The 24392-nt window shown below is 41.6% G+C and overlaps 1 protein-coding gene across 15 annotated transcripts in view; it reads right to left on the bottom strand.

Annotated features, from left to right (window-relative positions):
• Positions 1-24392, bottom strand: part of Anks1b (ankyrin repeat and sterile alpha motif domain containing 1B) — a 1054774-nt gene that overhangs the window by 418486 nt on the left and 611896 nt on the right. For 12 of the 15 annotated variants that reach the window (XM_060377911.1, XM_060377910.1, XM_060377905.1 and 9 more), the window contains exon 14: positions 23699-23771. In XM_060377911.1, coding sequence (XP_060233894.1) covers positions 23699-23771 — 73 coding nt within the window. The remainder of the gene's footprint in view (positions 1-23698; positions 23772-24392) is intronic. The other 3 variants (XM_060377912.1, XM_060377901.1, XM_060377907.1) reach the window with 1 other exon arrangement.

Below are 24392 nucleotides of genomic sequence, written 5' to 3'. Positions count from 1 at the left end.
AATTCAATGGACAGATGTCTAATTCTCAATTGGTCTAGATGATTGACCGTCTTTAGTGCTTTTCGGAAAGTGCTGTGGAGCTTGCTCCAGTAGCCTGCCTTCCATAGCCTTAGTGGTTGTTTGTATGTGCTGGCTGCTACATGAAAATCCCTGCTCTCTGTAAAGCGATACAGTGTATGCAACTGAAGTAATGGTTAGTTCTTACAGGAAAGGCCAATGTTCTCTCTGAAGATTCTACATTTCTACCTACTGAAATAAACTGGCAAAATTGGCTGGAGAAAAGCTATGACAAATATATTTGATGATAGTTTCACATGATACAGGAGTCTTCAGACTGTAGGCCCAAAGACCCAGGGTGAGTACCCATGCAGAAATATGATTGGCCAAAAGAATATAGGTGAATGGAAACAGTTGTGAGGGGAAACCCAGAATGGCCTGTCTGTCTAGTCTTCTTTGCTTTTCAAGATACAGCATTTCCTCCTGCATAATTTTCCTAGAATGGAGGTCTTATGAAGCACTATTGATCAAGGATGATTTTTATGGCCAACTCTTACATAGAAGCAAGGAGGAAGAAAGCAACAGTTTCAGGTTTTGTATACAGCTTTGGGGAAAACAGGTGCTAGGTTTTATGCTTCACTTCGAAGAATAATAATTCTAGTCTCGCTGGCTTGCCACAGGAGAGCTTAAGGGGTGAGAGACAGGCAGGCTATTGGAGGCCAGGGAGAAACTTCACCTCTAGGCTGTTTCTTGGGGCTTGGTTATCATTTTCTGAGCCCTGTTACTGTCATTTCAGTATTTGGACACTGGGCAGTTAAGTTTCCTGTTGCGTCTACAATTTAGAACATCCATTCTATATGAAAGCCTAACTGAGAAAAACTTGTCCTGCTAATACCTTGTTATATTAAGATGACAATGGAAAAGCAGTATCACTAGCCCCAGACAGTTTTCGAACTATAAAATGCCCACACTACTGATATAATTTGTTTATGTATTTTGTTATCAGTTATCCACCATTGTTTGTTAAACATCTCCCAAACTTAGGAGGATTAAAACAATGAACATTTTTGTTCCTTTTTGTATTAGTATTGCAAAATGGGCAAGGCTCTGACAAAGAGTTCTGCTGGTCTGGCTGGGGTCACTGTTGCGGATATATTTAGTATGGTAACTCAGGATACAGAGGAAGCTGCCCTTCTCTCTCTTCCTATAGGCTCAGATTCTCTTCTCTCCATGTGTCCTATCTTCTTTCCAAATTGTCCCTCGAAGATGGAGGAGCTTCCTCACATGATCTGTCAGAGGTCTCAGAAGTCCCAGGGATTGAACTCCAGAACTGAAACTATCACTTCCATCACATTCTTTTGGCAGAAGGGAATCATCTAGCAAGTTTGATCAAGGCAGAGGAATGCTACAAATATGCATAGTGGGGAAAGGTTCCATCTGGCCTCTAGCATAATCACTTATGATAACATAAGCACTGCCTTGCTAAATTTGTTTGATTGTTTAATCAAGTGGACAGAGGACCTGGGAAGATAGGAGAAGTTCCTCAGCAATAATAAGGTCCTGATCCTCAGGACCAGGACCTATAGACTTTGCATTTCATGACCCTATCAGGGCATTATTCTTGGAAATCACCTTGCCCTGATTATCAACCTTTTTTAGAACAGTCTACCTCCACTTATCCATATCCAGTGTGGTCGTGCCTATCTGACATGGCTCTGGAGTCACCTCCTGTAGGAGACCTTGACAGAAAATCACAGGTTCAGTTAAGCCCTTGTTCCTGAGCTTTAGAATATACCCTATGTTTGTCTGTTTCTAAAGGGTTACCATATTGTATTAAAATGTTTGGGAGTTTGTTTCATGGGTTTGCTTTACAAGTTAGATTCTTTAGAACCTGAGGGCAAGAATCAAGTCTGACTTTTGTGGTCCTGTCATTCTTATATACTAAGTAAAAATATGTTAAGATTAGTAGAAATAGTAGAAATATGTCTTCTGTACTCTGATATCACTGTATTACCTATAATTACCCAAGGAACATATCAGTATTTCAATAAATATTGAGTGGTTGTTGAATATAGAAATTCATTTCTCTTAGACACTGCATAGAAGTATAAACCCTGATTTTGGTGACCCGGTAAAATCTCCAGCAAGCTTCATAAAGATTTCAATTCCTAGCTGGGAAAGAAGCAATATGCCTTAGGCATAACTTTTCAAGCAATATCAATGTTTAATAGCAGAAACCTTTTGGGCAGGGGTATATAGCTAAAAATAAATCTGTATCCTTTTGAAAGTGCTGGCTAAAATTCTGTAGGCATGTATTCATGCTACCCACACAAAAGTGTTCTCTTGCCTCCAAAAATAAAATGAAACATATAGGAAGCAAATGTTTTTCTAAGTACGACAACTCTAGGCTGCAGTTGAAACAAGAGGTGACATGAAACAATAGGTCTCCAAGGCAAATGTCAAGAGTGATTTTGAGGTAAGCAAAATCTAGTATCCACTCTGAAAGCACACTTCCTTCTCATAGCCATGTTCCGTCTTGTACTTGATGGAAAATGATTTGTGCACCATAGTGCCTGTCACTTGGAAACCCCCAAATAAGCAATGGGGTACTATTCAAACATAGATGTGTATTTTTTAGGTGTTTTTTTTTTCCTTTTACATGCTTTATTTGGAGCTGTGCGTCTGTCGTTAATGTTTGCTCTAAAATTTGAAATCAAGATGCTAAAGGGTGATCTCCCAATGGTTCAATAGGATATGCCAAGGCCACAGAATATCACAGCCATCTTCTGCAGCTACCAGATGTTCCTGGCATCTTGTAGGAGGTATAGAGTAGGTTTGTATATGTGGGTTTGCAATGCTGTTCACATGTGTCTCCAGAGAAGTTGACAGGCCTCACCACAGTGAGAGGATTCCTCGCCCATAATGTATCAGTGGAGGGAGCCACAGAAAGTCCTCTCTAGATACGTGCTGTCTCCTCAAAGACTCCTTGATGGTCTAGCTCTAGTGCTCAGGTTGTCTTCAGAACATCATCCTTTAGTTTTTGGCTTACTACCTGTGGCTGGATGAAGCTTAGCCCTTGAGTCCTGGCTTCTGGAATATTAATTCATGGAAAAGAGAAATAGGAGTAAAGAGGACACAGCCTATTTTCTTAAATTATTTGTCTTTCAGCTTCTTCATCCATTATTTAAAGGAGTTAAGTTTGATGGAAAGGCCTTCCAGCTGGGTAAAATACTACCTCAAGAGTCATGTGAGCCTGAGTCTTAGGGAACTGTGTTCCTCATTTTATAATATGAGTAATTTAATAGATGCTCTGTATGTCTCTGTCCCTTTGTCCTGTTCTGCACCTCTCTCTCTCTCTCTCTCTCTCTCTCTCTCTCTCTCTCTCTCACACACACACACACACAGAGACAGAGACAGAGAGATTTGCCTGCTTGTTAGTAAGGAGTATCCCAACAAACAAAGAAGCTCCAAGTACTAAGTTCTGTTCTCTTAGGTGACCCATCAGCCTTCGTCACTTCCCCAGAATCATCTGGGTCCCCAGGACTTTCAAGAACCACTTATGTGGCTGACATACCTGTACTTCTAATTTCCAAAATAAAATTGCTTTGTCTGTGGAAATTTATCTAACAATAACAAAATAAAACTATAATTATTGATACTATGTAATATTTACTATCAGTGGTATAGTTCTTTAAGTAAAGGTAGTCGGCAAACATTTTCTTGGACTCCTATGAAGTAGGCATTTACTGTTCTCATTTTTAAGCTTCAGGCCAAGAAAAGAACCTTGCTGGGTTCACATCTCTGGTTAAGATGTTAGTGGCAAAGCCATGACCTGGCCACTCTGAATAAAAAGTCTATGTCTATACTACATGACCTCATCAGGGTATAAAGTCTGTTTTGTTTCTTGTAAATGATCAGTTTAAAATTCTACGTCCTCCATGTTCTCCTTACACCTGGAACACCATCAGAAAGTGAAGTGTTCCCCGAGCTCCTAACTGGCCATGGGGTGTACCTGTGGAAACTGGTTGTGGTGACTTCTATCAGTATTCACGTCATTTGGGTAACCAGCCTGTCCGCAACTTAATCTCCTTGAGGATGATAAATTTTTAGGTTCCTTCTGCCATTTCAGGTTCTTGACATTCAGTGACTACCCAGAACCGTCTGACTGAAATAAGACCCCTTGTGAAATAAGATGTCCTGAAGGGGGGGATCTTAACTTACTTTAGCCTGGGGAAGACCCCTCAGTTCTGCCTACCATTTGACCCACTGATTCTTCTTGTCTTTGAATTCCTTAGTGGTGTGAAGCATGAGTACAGAGTGGAGCAGATGACAGCACTGGAGGGCAAGCCCTGCTAATTTTTGTTGACTGGCCCATTGAAGTGGTAATGAGGCAGAATTTCTGCCTTTGGCCAGAACAGACCTGGAGCACTTCTGCCTTGTTATTCATCTTTCCTCTGGGGGATTGGCAACCCAGGCAGGCAGTTTCTTTCTTACCAGGCAAACCCCAAACCTCTTGGTGAAGTGACAAGAACTATTCACCCCAGTGCACAGTTTTCCAAGAAGGCCCAAGGCACAGTGCTAGCTCCCTCTGTGGCTCCCAGGCAATCCAGTCTGCCATAAAGTACAATTCAGAGCACTGTGCTACAGGGAAAAGCAAGTAAACAGAAAAAAAAATCCATTCTGCATATTGATTTTGTCTGAGGTGGCATTTGCACACATGAGTGACCACAGTTCTTACGGACCACTGTCAGGCTAATTTGTCCCCAATACTGCCTGATCATGACATTCCCCTGCCCCTAAGCCCAAGCCAGCTTTATCTCCTGAGACAGCTAGACTTCAAATTAAAGGTTCACTACTCTCTGGCAAATTTTCATTTTCATGTTTCCCATTTTCTCAGAATAAGAGGTTTTTCAGCGAATAATCTCATATACTTGTTCAGTACCTTCCCAAGCCTTAGAAAACACTGACTTTTCTTCACTTGTAAACCAAAATTCTCTACGGTTCAAGTTGCAATAGCTGATTTGTTCCCCACAAAACTTACTCTGACCTTGTCTGCTGGCAGAATATACTCTTCGGAGCTCTAACACTGGTTTTCTCAAGGTATAAATATATTTTCTTTCTAGTGTTGTTTATGTCTACTTAATCTGTAGGGCCTAGCATGTAACATTCAACAAATGTTTACTGAATTAATATTAATATATATATATATTTTTTTTTTTTTTTGAGGCAGGGTTTCTCTGTATAGCCTTGGCTATTCTGGACTCACTTTGTAGTCCAGGCTGGCCTCAAACTCACAGAGATCCCCCTGCCTCTACCTCAATATTGATGTTTATTTAATGAAGCCTTTCCATTAGTTGTGCCTTTGGAAACAAAACATAAAATATAGATGAATTTATTATTTTTGAGGCTCAGAGATGATTTGAAGCCACTGCTGTGTCTGCAGGGCCTGTAGCTTCATGTGTATACCCTGAGAGTTTCCTGCTGTAGACATCCGACACTGAATACTTTGAACGGTCTCTGCTTGCTGAAAGGCTAATGTTTCTAACCATCTCACATTCAGAAACCCAGTTCCTGGAAATACAATCAGTATGTTTCCTGTCTCAGTTTGGGTATTATTGCTGTGATAAAACACTCAGCAAATCCAACTTGGGGAGGTCAGGGTTTATTTCAGTTTTTTTCTGCTTTTGGTCTACTGTGAAAGGAGCTCAGGACAGGAACTGGAGAGAAGAACCTGAAGGCAGGAACTGGAGCATCGCAACTTACTGTTTTGTTGCCTATGGCTTGTTCAGCCTCTTATCTTATTCTGCCCAGGAGTGAGTTGGCTCCTCCCACATCAATCTTTAATCAAAAACATACCCTACAGACTCATCCACAGCCCAATTTGATGGAAGCATTTTCTCAATTGAAGTTCTTTCTCAGATGAGTCTAGCTTGTGACATGTTAATAAAATGAAACACAAACAAAAACCCCAGCACAACCATACTTAGAGACAATAGAACACACTCAAAGATCCAGTCCCTTGGCCACAGTTAAATTTAGGGGGAACACTAGGTAGGATTCACAGCCAGGTCTACATAGCTTCAAATCCAGTGTCTTCAGATTACGGGGGTTTTGTCTTTGTTTTTCGCCAACACTTCACAGTTCTCTTTGAATAGCAGCTGTTGTAGAAGTTTGTCCTATTTCTTGTCATTATATGACATTCACCCCTTCCCCCAAGGCATCAGAAAAGCCCGTTATACCTGTCAGTGGCTTGCTCAGTTCTAATAGGATCTTGGAGGCTGAGGCTCCATTTCAGTACTTTTGAGGCCAACTACTCTTTACCAGTCCAGAGCTCCCTGCGTTGGAAGCCTGGCAGTGGTGTGGCTCCTTTGTACTACTTTCTCTGCCCAGCTTTATGTGCTGCACTTCTTCCCTAATACTGTCTCAGAGGCCATAAGCCACACATCCGGCTATTATTACAAAGAGCAGCATTTAGGAAGAGGCTTTCCCAGTGATTTGCACACAGCCTGATCAAATGTAGATTCCCTTTAAGTACTATGAAGAGAAACATTTCCAGGTTTTGAGGAGACCCATGATGCATGTGGGTGGGCGTGAGAGGGGCTCTTTGAATTAAGGAAAACAGATTATTGCAAACAGCAAACACTCACTCTGAGTGCAGATGATACCAAACAGCATCTTATCAATTCTAAGGTGCAGCTCACTCATACTTTAACATCCCCGTAAGTGGAATGTGGCTTACAACTGATAGTTGTGCAATGATTATAGCAAAACAGCAGTCATCATAGCTATTAGGGCCTATGGTGATTAATTTCAATTGTCTCCGTGATGCGATTTAGAATCATCTAGGAGATCCTCTAGTTGTGCCAGGAAGAAATGATCTTGTCTAGGCTGAGGTTGGAAAGCCTGCCCACCGTAAGTGGCACCATTCCCTAGGCTGGGCTCCTATACTATATAAAAAGAGAAAATGAGCTGAGCACAATCATTTATCACCCTCTGCTTCCGGTTTGTAAATGCATCGTAATCAGCTGCTTCAAACTCCTGCTGACTTGATGTCCCTGTTATGATGGACTATACCCTTGAACTGTGGGCCAGAACAAACACCTAAAGTTGCTTTTCTCGCTATATTTTATCACAGCACCTGGAAAAAAAACCAAACACAGCTTTCACTCATCTAAGTATCAAATATGCCAGCAGCAAACATTACAAAGTGAGCAGAAATGGGAGCAGGATGCTTGTGCATAACTGTAAAACGATCAGCCTGGGCTCTATGACAGAGTCAATGAAAGCTATTCAGAAGACTCAGGAAGTTCAGTGCAGTTCAAAATCTTAGACAAGACTAGGCTTTTCTTAAGTACTTGAAACTCCCTGTCAATCTTCTTTAAAGAAGCATGGTTTGACACAACATTCCACATCGCAGAATTTCATAACTGGACTGCTGTGATAGAATATTGGGGTACAAACAGCAGTTTAGGATATATATCCTATCTTCCTTTGCAGCTTGGTGTGACCATGTGACTAAATTTTAGCCAATGGTGTGTTAGGAGAGTGAAATAAAGCTCTGAGTATCATGGTTTGGGTCTTAAATAATACCCTAAAATGTATACGGCAAAGGCTTGGTTCTAGCTGATGGCACCACTGGAAGAGGGTGGAGACTCAGTTAGAAGAAGAACATCATCAGGAGTCTGCCTGCTCAAGAAGGATGGTTTGTGACCTTGGATCCCCTGCTTTCTCCATTCCTGAGCACCATGAGCTGAGAAGCTGCGAACTCTCACACAGTCCTGACCGCAGCCCCCAAGAAGGTCAGTCACCCCAAGGAGTGACCTGACCACAGACTGAATTCAGCCTCTTATCCTGAAAGCTGAAATAAGCCTGATCTCTGCTATCACAGGTAGATTCTGTCACAGCAGTGGAATGCTGCCTCAAACACTGGCTGTGTCCTCTAGATGTCTGTTATCTGGAAGGCTGATGGGGTGGAGAAACTGCAGACACTTTCTTGCATCAAAGATAGGAGCCGTGTTTTAAAGGTAGCAGAGTGACAGACAGAAGCCACAGGGCCGTGATAACCTTGACGTCACATCCTGCCAGCCTTTAACGACTGACTCCGACTCTCACGGGAGTGAGTGGTTAGCCCATTTAGCCACCACTTTACTTCCTTCTGCAGCCAACGATGTCTTCCTTGGTTTCATCTACCTCAGTCTCTCCTGCTCTAAACAGCATGACCTAACTGCAGGTACACACGTGCCAATCCTGCAAGAAAGCTTTCTTGATCTACATTCCCTGCTCCTTATTCCAAGGACCTGCTGTGCTTTCTTGCAATCTACTTTCTCTGGGGTTGCCAGTCTCTCTATCTTCGGTGACAGGAGTCTTGCTTTCAAATTGTACTTCTATAAAGGACATTTTTTTTCCTTCCCAAAATATCATTCCTGTTCATTTCAAACTTCCTAACTACGGTCTTTAGCTTCCTTAGGTTAGACTCAGAGCTAATTGTACCTTCTATCGGCCTCTTTTTTTCCTCTGCCTGTGTTACTCCTTTTGCTCATCATGCTTCATTAGTTAAGTCAAATGGCAGCTTTTCTCATAGCCCCAGAAAATAGACTAGGCCCAACCTCTTCTACTTTTCTCTGAGCTCTTTAGCTGGGGCTGTCTGATGCAAACTAATTCTCACAAACTGTGGAACCCTTATTATGCAAGTTTTCCCATTTTACACATTATCTCCAATCCTTAAAACCACTCTGAAAAAAAAAGGGGGTTGTATTATTCTTATACTGAGGCTCAGAATGGATAAAATGTCTTCTCCAGGAGGATTTACCCAGTTAATTATAGAGATCTTCAAACAGAAGGCAATCTGCATTAGTCTTGGTGGCAGTTGCCTATAATCCCAGCACTCAGGAGGCCAAGACATGAGGATCTAGTTTGCAAGGCCACCCTGGGCTACATAGAAGGACCCATCTGGTAACACAAGGGATGAGAATAGAGTACAGTAAGTGCAGGACTTGGTTAGCGACACAAGGCACACGGCCCTGGGTTTAACCCACAAGCACAGGAACCCCAAACCCAGTCAGCATTCTTCTACCACAGACACTGTTCTTCAAGCCAAAAATTAAGACAAAGATTGGGGCTCCTGAGAAAGAACACTTAGTTGGTAATCTCGGTATTGAACGGTGGTCCCAGGAAAGTTAATATGCTTTCTAGTTTCCTGGCCCAGGAAACAAAAATGATGAGAACCTTTAAGACCTGTTCAGGCCAAAAAATAAAAAAAGTAAAAAATTCCACACCTTGCCTAAGCCCCACTGAAGGTTCTTTTCTTGACCTTGACAGATATTTCTCTCTAAGCCCTCTGAATTATTATGGAATAAAATGGCTTATTTTAATTTCCCTCGATGTCTTTATTGAATTCTTTCACAGTGTTTTATGGAAAATATCTGATTACTGATTCATAGAATAGAACATTATGAAGTTTTATGCTAAGTGGCTGCCACGGTGGTGTTCAGGCCCAGGAGCTTCCTTACTTCCAGAGTTGACCTGGTCCCCGCAGGCTCAGAGGGGCACGCTAAGCTCCTGCACTTTACGGTTTGCTCCATTACTGCACGTTCTGAGTAAATCATGACAAGAAAGAGCGATGGTGCCAGATTCCCAGCACAAGCTTGAAAGATGACACGGTGAGGCGCGCTAACCCCGAAGTCAAGAGCTTGGGCTACGGAATCAGACTGAGTCTGGGTCGCTCTGTTCCTGTTTAAATGAACTTGGTCAGTTTACTTACTCTCTCCACCCCTCTGTTTCATGGTCTGTAAAGTGGGGATGATTCATAGAATGTCCCAGAATACTTGTGAGGATTATGTAAGATGACATAAGCCTGGCTCGCATTGAGGGAGACCTTAAAAATGAACTGTATTTCTTGTCATTAAGATGTGTCCTCCTAATACTGTAGGATGTGAAAGGCCTTGCCTGAGCATGCTTGTGCCTCTGAATGTGCAGAAACGACAATCAGTGAGGTCCTGGTCCATGGCATGACTCTTCTCATTCACCGTGGTGGGTGAGCACGGTTCCCAGGGTGGCGATGTCCCAGGTGATGAGATGTGTCTCCCAATTAAGGAGGTGAATCCCTCATTACACATCTGTAGTAACAGGCAGAACAAGTTACCAGGGAGTGTGACCCTTACACTCACCTTCACTACACTTAAGTTTCTTCCTGATTGCAGGCACCTGACCTCCCTTTATATAGAGTGTTTGCTTTATAAAACTTGTAATTATGAAATTCATGTTCCCTTCTTTATGTATGAGTTTTTTCCCCAGCCTCTTCAAGTTCCATCAGTCAGGAACACTTTTCTTTTTTTTTTTTTTTCAGACCTGGGAGGCATGCCTTTGAAATACAACCCTCAATACGACAATCTCCTAGGCCCTGTGGAAGGGAGGAGCCTAACTTTGGTAAGTGGCAAATAATAAACACAGAGGGCTTGGTTATACGAAGCAACCTTTCTACAATGTCCTTCAGTACTGCCAACTAGTTTGCCTCGGTGCTTAGAGACCCTGTTGCTTCAGGGTTAAAGGTCATCTCTCTTCCCTGTTGTAACAGCACAGTATGAAGTCTTCCATGCCTGTTTAACTCTGTCTACCATTATTTTTATTACCATCACCAGGTAGGGCCCATCATGTTACAAATGTTTCTATGAAAGCAAAAATGAAGAATAAAAGAATCTCCTTGTTTCTCCTCCCCGCTGATAAACAAGATTTTGCTCCAGAGTAAGGTAGGAGTAAACGAGAAATGATTTACAGTGCATTGCAGGTATGGCTCAGGTTTTTGCAGATCAATAATAGGCATTACTGAGGAGTTAGAATTTTTCACCTCTCTAGTGAAACCGCCAATCTTAGTCTGTGAAGTCTGGTCAAGTCCCTGGGATTAGGCTATCATTACCCGTTTAAAAAGTCTTTCTTTAAGAAGTTCTTGCAGGACTGGAACCTACCACAGATGTCCTCTGAAAGACTCCACCCAACCAGGGGATCAATGTAGATGCAGAGACTCACAGCTAAATTTTGGGCAGAATGCAGGAAATCTTATGGAAGAAGGGGGAGATAGAAATACCTGGAGGGAACAGAAGCTTTGCAAGGAGACCAACAAAGCCAAAATGTCTGGGCCCAGGGGCCCCTGCAGAGACTGATGCATCAACCAAAGACCATGCATGGAGAGGACCTAGACCTCTGCTCAGATGTAGCTCATAGGAAGCTCAGTCTCTATGTGGTTCCTGTAGTAAGGGGAGCAGGAGCTGTCTCTGACATGAACTTCGTTGTGAACTACAACCAGGATACAAAGTGAATAGATTGTAAATAATAAGAATAATGATGAAGTTCCTGGTTCAAGCAGATTGTCAATAGAAGATTCTGCAAAGAAAAGTATGGACATTCTTATGCCCAGCAAGGATAAACTAGGAATCTCCAAACCTTGAAACAGGTGGTATATATACAAACACTTAACATGCAGATACCTGGAGGTGAGAGTTTTTGTTTTAACAGTATTTGGATTTAACTGGCACAGAATCCTGTTCTCTTTCTTCTAGCCTCCAACTATCACCTTCTGATCTGGTTTCACCTCTGGGCCATGTTCTTGTACATCTCCTGTTTCAGGACCCCTCCTCTCCCCTCCCCTTCCCCCCTCTCCCTTCCCTTCCTCTACCTTGCCCTTTCTTCTCCACCTCTTCACTTCTATTTCCTCTCCTCACCTCTTCTCTTCTCTCTCCTTCTCCTCCCCCCTATTTATTAGGTGGTGGAGAAATGTGTGCCATGGTAGGTGTAGGGAGATCAGAAGACAACTTGAGGGAGTAAGTTCTCTTCTTCCATCATGCTTGGTGGTGAGTACCTTTCTCTATAGAGCCATTGAATCAGTCCTGCCCTACACTGTTTTCTTTGGCTAATTTCTTTGTCTACAAACAACGGCTCCATGACTGGACAGAATCGTTCCACCAAGATGGAGGCTACAGTCAGCTTAATGTTCAGTTGGCCATCTAAAGGCTTCCTACCTGTCTCTGGATTTTTTTTTCTTCTTCTCTTTCTTTAATGATATAGCTTTGATAGAATCAGGATACTTCTTCCTCAAGTTGGAAGAGCACAAATGCAAGGAAGTTAGGATTCTTCTAAAATGCAGAGCTCAAGTTGACATGTCATATTACAGAATACATTCACTGTATCAGGATAAGTAGGCTAACCCACCAGAGGCCTTTGGGGCCGCCACGCCCTGTGGAAGAACTAGGTCTTAGATTTGTGTGCTTTGGATTTTTTTTCAGGTAGACTGGCACCTCTGTGGCTTTCTGGAGAACCACTTCCTAGATAAGTTAATATAATACATCAGAAACATTGACAAGTGACTAATCAACTACTGTGGGCTTGGGTTCCTCCAGAATTTTACAATATTCATTTCACATACCAGTCTATCAAATTTTTCTTCCTTCCTTCCTTTGCTGGGCCTTCCAGTGACTGCCCAGTATCAGTCTTGTATATATACTTCCACTCTGTTCTGTCTATAAAATTACCATAAAGATGTAAAAAGTGAAGGTGTGCATAGATAAGAACTAGAAGGCCCTTAGGACATGCACACACACTAAAACATGGGTCAAAGAAAGCATCACTGTGACCAGCAAAGGGTTATGGATAAAGTTTATCATATAGTTGTTACAGCGACATAAAAATGAAGTATAAAAAAGTCAATGAATCCTTTATTGAAATCACCAATTCACACAGACTTAAATTCAAATCTGATTAAAAATACTTCATTATGTATTCATTAACAGAATTCAAATATCTTATAGCTATCAAGTTATTAGCCATGGTAGCAGTCTCTTGAATATATGGGTCTCTGTCATTACATTTGTTTGCTATATTGGCAGACATTTCTTTTCATTGAATAGTTTAGACACTAAAGTAATGCATATTCCCTGTAAAATTGTCTGAAAGTTTAGAAAACATGTCAGCAAAAAGTAAAAAAAATTACTCTCAATCTTACCAAGAGATGGCCACCACACATGCCTGTTGGAAGAATACTTTGTACCTTCAAATTACTTCTACTTTTGCTTTTTATTTTGCTAACATGAAGTCAACAATTGTGGCTTTTGTAAAATATTTCAACATTAGTTGACTGAAACTCATCGAATTGATTTTTCCCCTCAGTTTTTTAATGTAGGGGTTCATTAGGAAGGTCAGGGCCACCTGGAATTATGTAGCCAAAGCTGTTCTCAAACTTGTGATCCTCCTGCCTCCACCTCTTGAATATAAATGTATGACACTATCCATGCCAGGCTAGGATTTTTTTTTCCTCACAAAACATTTATTTATTCCAAGGATGCTGAGAGCAAAAACATGTTTTGTGGTGGGTTCCCTAGTAATGGGAACAGGGACTGTCTCGACATGAACTCAGTGGCTGGCTTTTTTATCACAACAGAGGAGGACAATGCAGCCAGTCCTGATGAGACCTGATAAGCCAGGGTTAGATGGAAGGGGAGGAAGACCTCCCCTATCAGTGGACTTGGAAAGAGGCATGGGAGGAGATGAGGGAGGGGGGGTGGGATTGGAAAGGAATGAAGGAGGAGGCTACAGCTGAGATACAAAATGAATAAACTGTAATTAATATAAAAAAGTGCTTTGTGTACTTTTGACCTATGTCAAAACTATTTGACAGCATCTCTTTTAATAGTTCTTTAACCATCATTATTTAGTTATTCATTCTTTTTTTAATAATTTTATTTTATTTACATTGGTGTTCTGCCTCCATGTATGTCTGTGTGAGGATGTGAGATTCCCTGGAAATGAAATTACAGACAGTTGTGAACTGCCATGTGGATGCTAGGATTTGAACCCAGGTCCTTTGGAAGAGCACCCAGCTCTCTTAACCGCTGAGCCATCTCTCCAGTCCCTCATTCTTTTTTATTACTTTTTTTTTTTTTACAATTTATTCATTTTATATCTCAATTGTAGCCCCTTCCATCAGCTCCTCCTGGTCCCACCTTCTCTCCCTCTTTCCCCCTACTCCCTTCCCCTAGTCCACAAGGGGAATTTTCCTCCCCTGCCATCTGCCCATAGCTTATCAAGTCTCATCAGGACTGCCCAGATCCTCTTCCTCTATGGCCTTGTAAGGCCTCATCATCAGGGGGAAGTGATCAAAGAGCAGGCAATGAAGCTCATGACAGAGGCTGTCCCTGCTCCCCTTATTCATAGCAGCTTTATTTGTAATAGCCAGAATCTGGAAACAACCTAGATGTCTCTGAATAGAGGAATGGATACAGAAGTTGTGGCACATTTACACAATGGAATACTACTCAGCTATTAAAAACAATCATAAAACTTGCAGGCAAATAGACGGAACTAGAAAAGATCATTCTGAGAGAGGTAACCTGGAAACAGAAAGACACACATTGTATATACTCACTTATAAGCAGATATTACCCATATAACATAGGATAACCATACTAAAATCTACAGACCTAAAGGAGCTAAACAACAAGGAGGACCCTAGGGAGGATACTTAAATCTCATTCAGAATGGCAATCAGGACAGAAACCAGAAGGGGTGGAAGAGAGGAAACAGGATGGGAACCTGCTATAGAGGGTCCTCTGAAAGGCCCCACCCAACAGAGGATCTAAGCAGATGCTGAGACTCACAGGTAAGGATTTTAAAATTGTCTATTTAGTCTACTTGCAACTGTACATTGTGTATAAGCAAGTGGTACTTTAATAGGTAAGCATTAAAGGTTTCCTGAAGATACACAAATACGTGTACACACACTTTTGCAATCTTCACTTTCATAGATCATTTTGTTTAATTTAATTTTATTTTTTTATCCCCTTTTCTCTGTCTTTTCTATGACCATCCCGTGTTAGTCTGGTATATATGTTTTCCTGCTTTTCTCTTACTTTATGCAATCACATACAGATGCCTAGATAGATACTATGTTTTGAAAACATGAAATCCCTGGTATGTACATTAATATCTTTTCAATATGCATACAATATCCGATAATATACGTTGGAAAGCATGGACCTTTATTCATATTTAATTTTTTCCTTTAACAGAGTAGTATATAAAAGAAAAAGAGAAAATAAGAAAAGGAGAAACAATGTCCTAAGAATATATACCAGAAATGCAACTCCATTACTTTTCATTAATGCTTCTAAACTGTTGGAACAAGTATTTGCTTCTTATCCTTTGACTAAGATCAAGTGTAAACACTAAAGCAAGTAGATTTTATTTTTATAGCTGTGTCCATATGAAGAAGTGAGATTTGTGCAACAGAAATAATTGCCCCAAGGTCACAGTGTGATAATGGCTGGACTTTGACAGAGAAACTGTGGTGATGCATTTTTTACTTAACAATATAACTTTTAAGGGAGCTGGGGTAACAGCTTAGTCAAAACTGTGCTAGCCATGCAAGTACAAAGACCTGAATTTCACACCTAAAACGAATTCCCTTCCCCCTCGCTCCTCAAAAGGCTGAATGTGGTAGTGTATTCTTTTAATTTCAGCTCTTGACAGGTGGAGACAGGAAGATCTGTGAGCTTGTGGCACAGCCTTTCCTCTTAGATGAATTCCCAGGCCAATGAGGGACCCTGTCTCAATATCTTAAAAATCAGTGAGGTATCGCAGACCCAGAAAGACACACATGGTATGTACTTGCTTATAAGCAGATTTTAGCCATATAGTACAGGATAAGCATACTACAATTCACAGACCCAAAGAAGATAAGTAACTAGGAGGACGCAAGGGAGGATGCTTAACTATCACTCAGAAGGGGAAATAGAATAGACAACAGAAGTTGTTGAAGAGAGGAAACAACGCAGGGGAGGGCACACAAAGAGAAAAGAGGGTGATGGATCAGACCTAGGGAGGGGATTTGAGGAAGGACAGAACTTGCAGAGAGAAGACAAACAGTGGGTGGGGCCACCTCTGTGATGAGCTGGAGACTATGACAGGGTAGGCTTCTTCGAGGATATGGAGGTGACTCTAGCTGAGACTCCTAATAGCAGGGGTCATGGACACTGAAGAGGCCACCCTCTAACTAGATATGACTCCTAGTGGAGGGAAAGGAACACCATCCACCCCCCCCCCAAAAAAAAACAACTTCAATCCAAAATTTACCCTGCCTACAAGATGTACAGGGTTAAAGATGGAGCAGAGATTGAGGGAATGCCCAACCAATGACTGGCCCAATTTGAGACCCACCGCATGGGAGAGAGCCAACCCCTGGCACTATCAATGATACTCTGCTATACTTGCAGACAGAAGCCGAGCATAGCTGTCCTCTGAGAGGCTATACCCAGCAGCGGATCAAAACAGAAGCTGAGACTCATAGCCAAACACTGGGCAAAGTGTAGGAAGTCTTGTGGGAAAGTAGGAACAAGGAAAGAAGGACCTGGAGGTGCCAGAAGCTTCACAACAAGATCAACAGAGCCTACTAATCAGGGCCCAGAGGGTCTTGAGGGGCCTGAAGCACCAACCAAGGACCATGCGTGGTCTAGACATAGGGCCCCTACACAGATGTAGGCGATGGGCAGCCTGGGCTTCATGTGGGTTCCCTAGTAAGGAGAGCAGGGCCTCTATTGCCTGCTTTTTGGTCACTTCCCCCTGGTGGGGCTGCCTTGCCAGACCACAGGAGAAGATGTGTTCAGCCCTGATGGGACTTGAGGAGTTGGAGTGGGTTTGTCAGGTGTGTGAGGAAGCTCCCCTTTTTCTGAGGAATAGGGAGGGGGAAAGCAGGAGGGAGAAGAGGAGGAAGGAAGCTACGTTGGAATGTAAAGAGAATAAATAAATTAATTAAAAAATCAAACAAACAAACATGGATGATGCTTGAGGAATAATACCTGATGCTGTCCTCTGGCCTGCACATGAACCTAAACACAAACACACACCTGTACAAGCATGAACATGCAAACAAACACACATACATACATGCACAACAGTAGTAATGAATAATAATAGTGAGCTTCCTAGTGAAAGACTGTCTTCTCTGTTAAAGTAGTGGGCCTATCACCCTAGGAAATATTTAAGCAGGTGTTGTTTGATAATGACTGGATACCCATCTGAGAGCTATAGGAAGCATTTCAGTACTGGTGGGTGACGGTGGATGTCCAGTCCTTCAGGCCTCTTCTAGGGGATTTGATACTTTGTCAAACTGTAGCAATGTATGCTCACTGTATTTATTAAAAAATGATGCACTGTAAGCAAAGAGCAGGCCACAGAATATTACTCAACTATTTTACACTTATGGTTCGCCTAATATCACAAACGACCATTATAGACAGTTTAAAAGTAGAGAACGAAAACCACACCCTGCCAATCAAAATGTATATTGTGCAAGTTATTTTAGTTTTAAAGGACTATTTGGGGCATATGGCACTAAATTCTGGTGTTTATTGTGCTAAGCACAATTGCTTGGCTTATTAAAGAAGACTTTTTTAAAAAAGATTGGTTGAAACAGGCTAGCCTAGCAACAACCGTAATTCAAATTCTCACACAAATTTTCTATTATTAAATGATTCCTTTCGCTTAACCCATCCAAACTATATGACTAAATCATTCAGTGAAGTGTTACATAAAATAACAATAAAAATAAATCTCAGGATTTAGATAAAATAGTGTGCTTGTCTGCTAATGTATTCTACTACCCACCTTCCCCAGTTGGTTCTATTAAAAATAGTACTGTAAAAAGAAATCAAAAGCAAAAAATAAAGCATGCTAGTGCGAAGCATTTCACAGAGAGGCTTTTGCGTACAGTTTAAAGGTTCATGGGAAAGTTAACACTCCTGGAGGCAGGGAAGACGAGCCACACCCAGATCACTATTTGGGCTCTGGAGCATGACCTGGGTGTGTGGCTTGCTTCCCAGGCGGAGGACACAGGGCTCTGGTTCACTCACATCTCGCCGCTGGGCCTGGCCTTAAGGAGGGCTTTCTGGCCAGCTAAAGCCTTCCCTGCAGGTGATGATCGGATTTCACTAAGAGTAAGAGAGGTTGTGGGGTTATCTTTGCTGTTAGAACTACGTATTTTCCTGTCAATGACCTAAAATTCCAACTCTGTGATTAAATTCTTTACACCCTCATTTGAGTAGTTTTCACTTGTAACTAAAATTTAGATGATAAAGCTAAGGAGAGAAAATGCTAGTTTGTTTCTTTTTCAGATACAATATAACTTTCAGGATATGAAAATGCATGCTTAAAATATATTTAAAAGTTGTTTTTATTTTATGTATATATTTGTCTGCATTTTACGCGTGCACCATGCATGCATATGCTTAGTGCCTGGGTACTAGAAGAGGATGCCAGATCCCTAGAACTGGAGTTACAAATGGTTGTGAGCTGTCATGTGGTGCTGAGAACTGACTTTAGGTTGTCTGCAAATTAGCCAGTGCTTCCAGCCACTGAGCAATCTTGCCCCTAGAAATAGATTTACGGGCCAGCAAGATGGCTTAGTGGGTAAAGATCTTTTTTACAAATCTGGCTGACTTGAATTTGGTCCCTAGGAATCAGGTGGAAGAGAAGAAACTGAATATGATTCCTGCAAGTTGTTCTCTGGCCTGCATACACACAGATGCACACACACAAAGATGCACACATTCAGGCACACACACAGAAACACACACAGACCACATAAAAGGTCACACAGATAACATACACATATGCACAGAGTTACACACAAACCACACATACTAACATGCTAAACACACAGACACATACACAGTCACACACACGGATGTGACCTACATATATACATATTCACACCCACGTGCATCCACACACCCACACACATGCTCACATGCATACACAGACATATGCACACACATGCATGTAGAAAAATACACAGAAACACACACACATGCATGCATACATGTTCACAAATACATACCCAGATGCTCATATACACACACTCCAATACACACATGCGCACACATGCGCACACATGTGCACACACAATCACACACTAAATAAACAAACAAAAATCTTAATCAAAGGCTATTTTTCAGCCCTGTAATTCAATCTAATACCATCTATCCACCTGCAGTGTTTTTAGCCTTAGCTGAAATTATTTAGAGGTGGAGGACACTTATAGCTCCACCTTTGTAGTGTGATGTCTAGCGCTTGGTTGTTTGTATTTGCTGTTGTGTAACAACAGGAGCAGCCTGAGGAGATGATCATTAGTGCTGCATCAGTGGATCTCAGTCTCATCAAGAAGATTACCAAGTGATTCTTGGGAAGCGTGAAAAATTGGAGAAGTAAAGAGCTTCCTTGTGATATAATGACAAAGGAAGATTTCACATAAAAATCATTTATACTCCAGCCACAATCTTCCTGATCAGAAAGATAAGCCAGATTTTTCCAAATGTCTTTCTGTTTCATGGGCTCTAATGAGAAAGGGAAGTCATGCATGCTTAGTAAGAAGGCAAGAGAATGTACACTTCATTGATGGCCTGCTACAGCCTAGGCTAAGCAACACAGTGTATAATCTTGCAGCAGTCTCATGAGATAGTTGTTAAAAATCTGAACTAATAGGTAGGGAAGTTGATATCAAAGAGGCCACGATACAAGTGAATTGAAAAATTGGAATTTGAAGCCAGGACCCTGTAATTACAAAACTGAAGCTCTGCAAGAATTGTCTGCATGCAATCCTAGAATACACGGACATGCAGAAGGTGCTATCAAACCACAGAGACGACAGTGCCAAAGACCTGGGCATGGTAAGAGCAAGAGGCAGATGGGATGTGCATTGAACGTATGACAGGAGTCTACTGAGCGCATCTGAAAGACTCTAACTAGCAGTGTTTTCAAAGCAAAGACTCATGACCAAACCTTTGGCAGAGTACAGGGAATCATAAGAAAGAAGGGGAGTTAGTCTGATGGGGAAAGGATAGGAGCTCCACAAGGACCAAATATATCTGGGCACAGGGTCTTTTCTGAGACTGACATTCAACCAAGGACCATGTATGGATATAACCTTGAACCTCCACTCAGATGTAGCCTGTGGTAGCTCAGTAACCAATTAGTTTCCCAAAGAGAGGGGAACAGGGACTATTTCTAACAGGAACTCATTGACTCTTTGGTCTCCCCACCCCCAAAGGGAGGAGCAGTCCTGTTAGGCCACAGAGGAGGGCTTTGCAGCCAGTCCTGAAGATACCTGATAAAACAGGATCAGATGAATGGGGAGGAGGTCCCCCCTCTCAGTGGACTTGGAAAGGGGCACGGTGGAGATGAGGGAGGGAGGGAGGGACTGGGAGGGAATGAGGGATTGGGACACGGCTGGGATACAGAGTTAATAAAATGTAACTGATAAAAAAAATAAAAAAAAGAACAAAATACAAAATAAAGGATTCTAAATGCTTCATCACATCCCCCCCCCCCAAAAAAAAAAGAGCAAGAGGATCAGCATCACAGCATTCTACTGTCAGTGCTCATCTGGTGGACATTTGAATCTGGCTGCAGGTGGGAAATCAGAAATATTTGTGAAGTGTGTGTGTGTGTGTGTGTGTGTGTGTGTGCATGCGTGCACGTGTGTGCATGTGAAATTAGGACCTGAGGGCTGATGGACAATAAGTTCAGTAAATTTCATTAGTTTTTTATTTCTACCTTAGTCTTAGACAGCTGAGCTTGCTGGCTAAGTTTCCATTGACTACATAAGTAGTGAGGCTCTTTTGCCCCTAAGGAAACTGGTTTCACAGAGTAGAACTATTATATCATGATATTGTCTTGTGATTCACAGTATGCTCCCACTTGAGGTGTTTCAAATTTTTAGGATTGGTGATGAGGGGTTCCAACTTTCTTCCTGTTTGGTCCAACACTGTTTATGAGTAGATACTTGACCTTGGCTGGGGAAGGGCACGTAAGAAGGCTGAGGCAGAACGTGTGGGAATATGGCCCGTCTATGCTGCTCCATCATGGCTCTCGTTACTTAGCCGTTGTCCCTAACCCCACCCACCAAAACTGTCCTCATAAACTTTGTTAATGTCAGGCATTGCCCCCTCAGTGGCCTTCCTAAGCTAAATTCTAATACCTGATAACTCGTACTCTTTAATACAACTATTTCTTCTCACTCCCTCTGAATTTACCTCCCACTAATTTTTCTGTGCATCTCATCTCCACTATCAAGAGAAAAGAGACTAATAAGACGTCAGAGAAAAAACCAATTTGAATCAGTATATACTTTTTCTTTTCTTTGTCAAGGTTCTCTGGACATTTTAATTTTCCCAAGGTAACTGGCCTTCTCTGGTATGGGCTGTCTAGTGGATTTTTATTCCAGTTGACAGACCGTGACAGTTCCAGGGAATAGAGTCAAATGTAATGTGAAGACTGTAAGAACAGCTGATATCATAAGATACTTTATGAAAAGGCTTAGAGGTCATTTTTTTTGTATACTCATCGTGTTGGACACAGTCTTTCTCATGGTAGGCCAAGATGAGAGCTAGGATTTAACATACGTCTACATGTGCTTGGCGCTATATTCTATTGCCCACGTCTCCACCACAATCCTATACAGGTGTCTTCATTCTAAGTGTGCTAAGACCAAGCAGCCAGCAGAGCGTACTAAGGCTCCACATTGAATTCATGTCTGTTTGATTATCATTTCACTATGTGATTTTCAACCATGGCACTCAGTACCCAAAGCATCATTCGTGGAGTGACATCTTCAAGTGGTTGTTGCCACTCCTGTGGCTAAGCCTGGGTTTGAGGTGTGTGTGCGTGTGTGTGTGTTTGTGTGCATGTGTGTATGTCTGTGTATATATACGTGTGTGCGTGTGTATGTATGTGTGTGTGTGTTTGTGTGCATGTGTGTATGTCTGTGTGTATGTACGTGTGTGTATGTATGTATGCATGTGTATGTGTGTGTGTATGTATGTGTGTGTTTGTGTGCATGTGTGTATGTGTATGTGTGTGCATGCATGTATGTGTGTATGTGTATGTGTGTACGTATGCTGCAGACTGTTGAAGCTGTGATTTATGACCAGCCTAAGGACCAATTGGAATGTTACATGCCAATCACTTAGTACATAATTAGTGTGTAATTAAGAGGCAAAGCTAATGCACCTGCAGCGCCAGCCTTTGTCAATAATAATGATTCCTGTGGATGGTGTCTCTGCTTTCATTTCAGTGCTGTTGCAGGGACTAGTAAATGACGGTGGGGGTCAGACGGCCAAAGTTGGCACAGAAAGAACACTGAAGAGAGCAGCCGGTGGGCTTATCTAATACTGAAATGTTGGCTTTACTTCATTATTTTAAGGAAGATTTGTAAGATTTGTAAGATAGTAAGATTTGGGGCTTTTTTTAACTTTCAAATATGACAATTGATAATGTTGAATCAAGACATCAGGCTTTTGTATTTGGTGTGTGTATGCACTGATGCGTGTGCGCGATCGTGTGCTTTTGCTATGGAATGTGCATATTTTCCCCAGCTCCTGTTTAGCGTGGACAGGGTCCTTCTGTAGACTAGCTGTGGGAACTCTAGACGCCTGGTATAAAGGTTTAGAGTAACATGCCTGTGTTGGTACCTGTTGCCAACCTCTGAGGAGCTTGCTATCGACACAGACTGATCTGCTACAGAATTCCCTTCTCAGGTAGTAAGATGGGAGAAGGCTGTGATGGGAAGAGCAAGTTGGTGGTTGAGCAGTTAACCGCCCCACTCCTATCTTTCCAGACATGTGACCAGGCTGCAGAGTCATCACGCTGCAGCAAGGTTTCAGCCGTACCGCCACTGAGTGACAACCTGGCTGGCTGTCGAGGGGCGACAGTGCCGCCAGAGCTCTCAGTGCTTTTCTGCACAGCCATTCTGCTGCTTGGACAGCTAAAGAGCACTTGCTTTGTCATTGCCTATGGCTCTGCCAGTTCCCTGACAAGGCATGTGCTGTTGTTAGCCATTTTAGGAATCATAGGATGAGACTTTAATTATCCTAGTGAGGTTGTAGCTTGTCTTTATTTAAATTTTGATAGTTTGTTCATCATTGATTTGGACTGTTAATTTTGAAAACTTAAATTATTCCATTAAAATACTTTTGTGTTTTGATGACTATGTTGTTTAGGACCCCCTAAAATCTTGCTTTTTAGGCAAGTTCCTCATCCTAGGCTGTGCTGATGATGAAGTCTAATTTCTTTAATGTGAATATTGTGATTCTAAAGAAATAGATATCTGATATTTGATATCATCTATCAGTATTAAGCAAAAAATCAGTAAAAAGGTTTCAGATGGGATGGCCTTCTATTCTAGAATATATTAAATATAGTAAATAGTGATAGTCAAAAATACTCTTTGAGAGACTCTGGTAGTCACTCTGGGATAAAAGAAGATGAGTGACATATAGTTTTTTGACAAATGGTGTTTAAAACTTAGAAGTTGTTAATTACTTTTGCCATGACAAATGGGAAGTTCACTGGGTGAAATATAGTATATTAAATCATCAGATTTCACACCACTTTGAAGTGCTTTGTACTGCATTCAACCTAAAGTTGAAGCTTCATTAATCAATACTACCTGACATAGTAGAAGAGCAACACAGGAAATATTCCCAATTTGCCAAATCAATATTCTCAGCTGATGTTTTAGGTGAAGGTTGTTGCACCTGAGAGTTGAAGGAAATACTTTGCAGCTACTCATGATAAAATGCAAAATTATATAAGAATTTTGATCATTTTCTGGCTATTTCTTAGGCATAGTTATTAATCACAGTGTAGAAGACAGTTTCTTTACTTGTGATCTCACCATTCATCTCTTCGAGTTCACTGTTGATTCCAACATCAATAGAATTCATTATTTTGTCGATCTGTGAAAAGTAAAAGCCATGTAAGTGGATTGCTATATATATTTTTATCATCGCATTTAGAAATAACTGTTAAATGCTGTAAAGGCTGTTTTTATTTCCTCAGATGATGGAATGAGATGATAGCCATACCCAAACTTTATGAACACATGGTTTGGGCTGAGCCTGGAGATTTCTATCTAACTCTCCCTAGGTCTGGACATGGAAGCTTCTAGCCTCCATACAATCTAATCTTCTACAAGCCATGACCTTGAAGACTTCTGCTGCCAGCTGCCAGCTGCTAACCTAGGTCTACAAAGTTTTCAGTCTCTGAAACTTACTGCTGATTAAGCTCTTACCCTTTCTAGTTCTTTCTGAACTCCGTCTGTCTGGTTAAACTTAGCTATTCTGTCTCAAAACTCTTCTCCCAGCTGACTGATTCAAACTGGCTTCTCCTCACTTCTCACTGAATTGCTCTTTTTGGAAAAACTGCCTCTGAACTCCATGAACTGAACTGCACTGAACTGCCTACACCAGACTCAACCAAACTGCCCAGAACTCCACTGTACTGTTGTATTGACTGTATGGACTCTACTGTATTTCTATAATGTACCCATGTGCTTCACTCTACTCAGCCAACTCTAC

Source organism: Meriones unguiculatus, chromosome 2, assembly GCF_030254825.1.
Source record: "Meriones unguiculatus strain TT.TT164.6M chromosome 2, Bangor_MerUng_6.1, whole genome shotgun sequence".
Classification (NCBI taxonomy): domain Eukaryota; kingdom Metazoa; phylum Chordata; class Mammalia; order Rodentia; family Muridae; genus Meriones; species Meriones unguiculatus.
The sequence above is the reverse complement of the archived record's forward strand: the minus strand, read 5'-3'. Positions and strand labels throughout refer to the sequence as shown.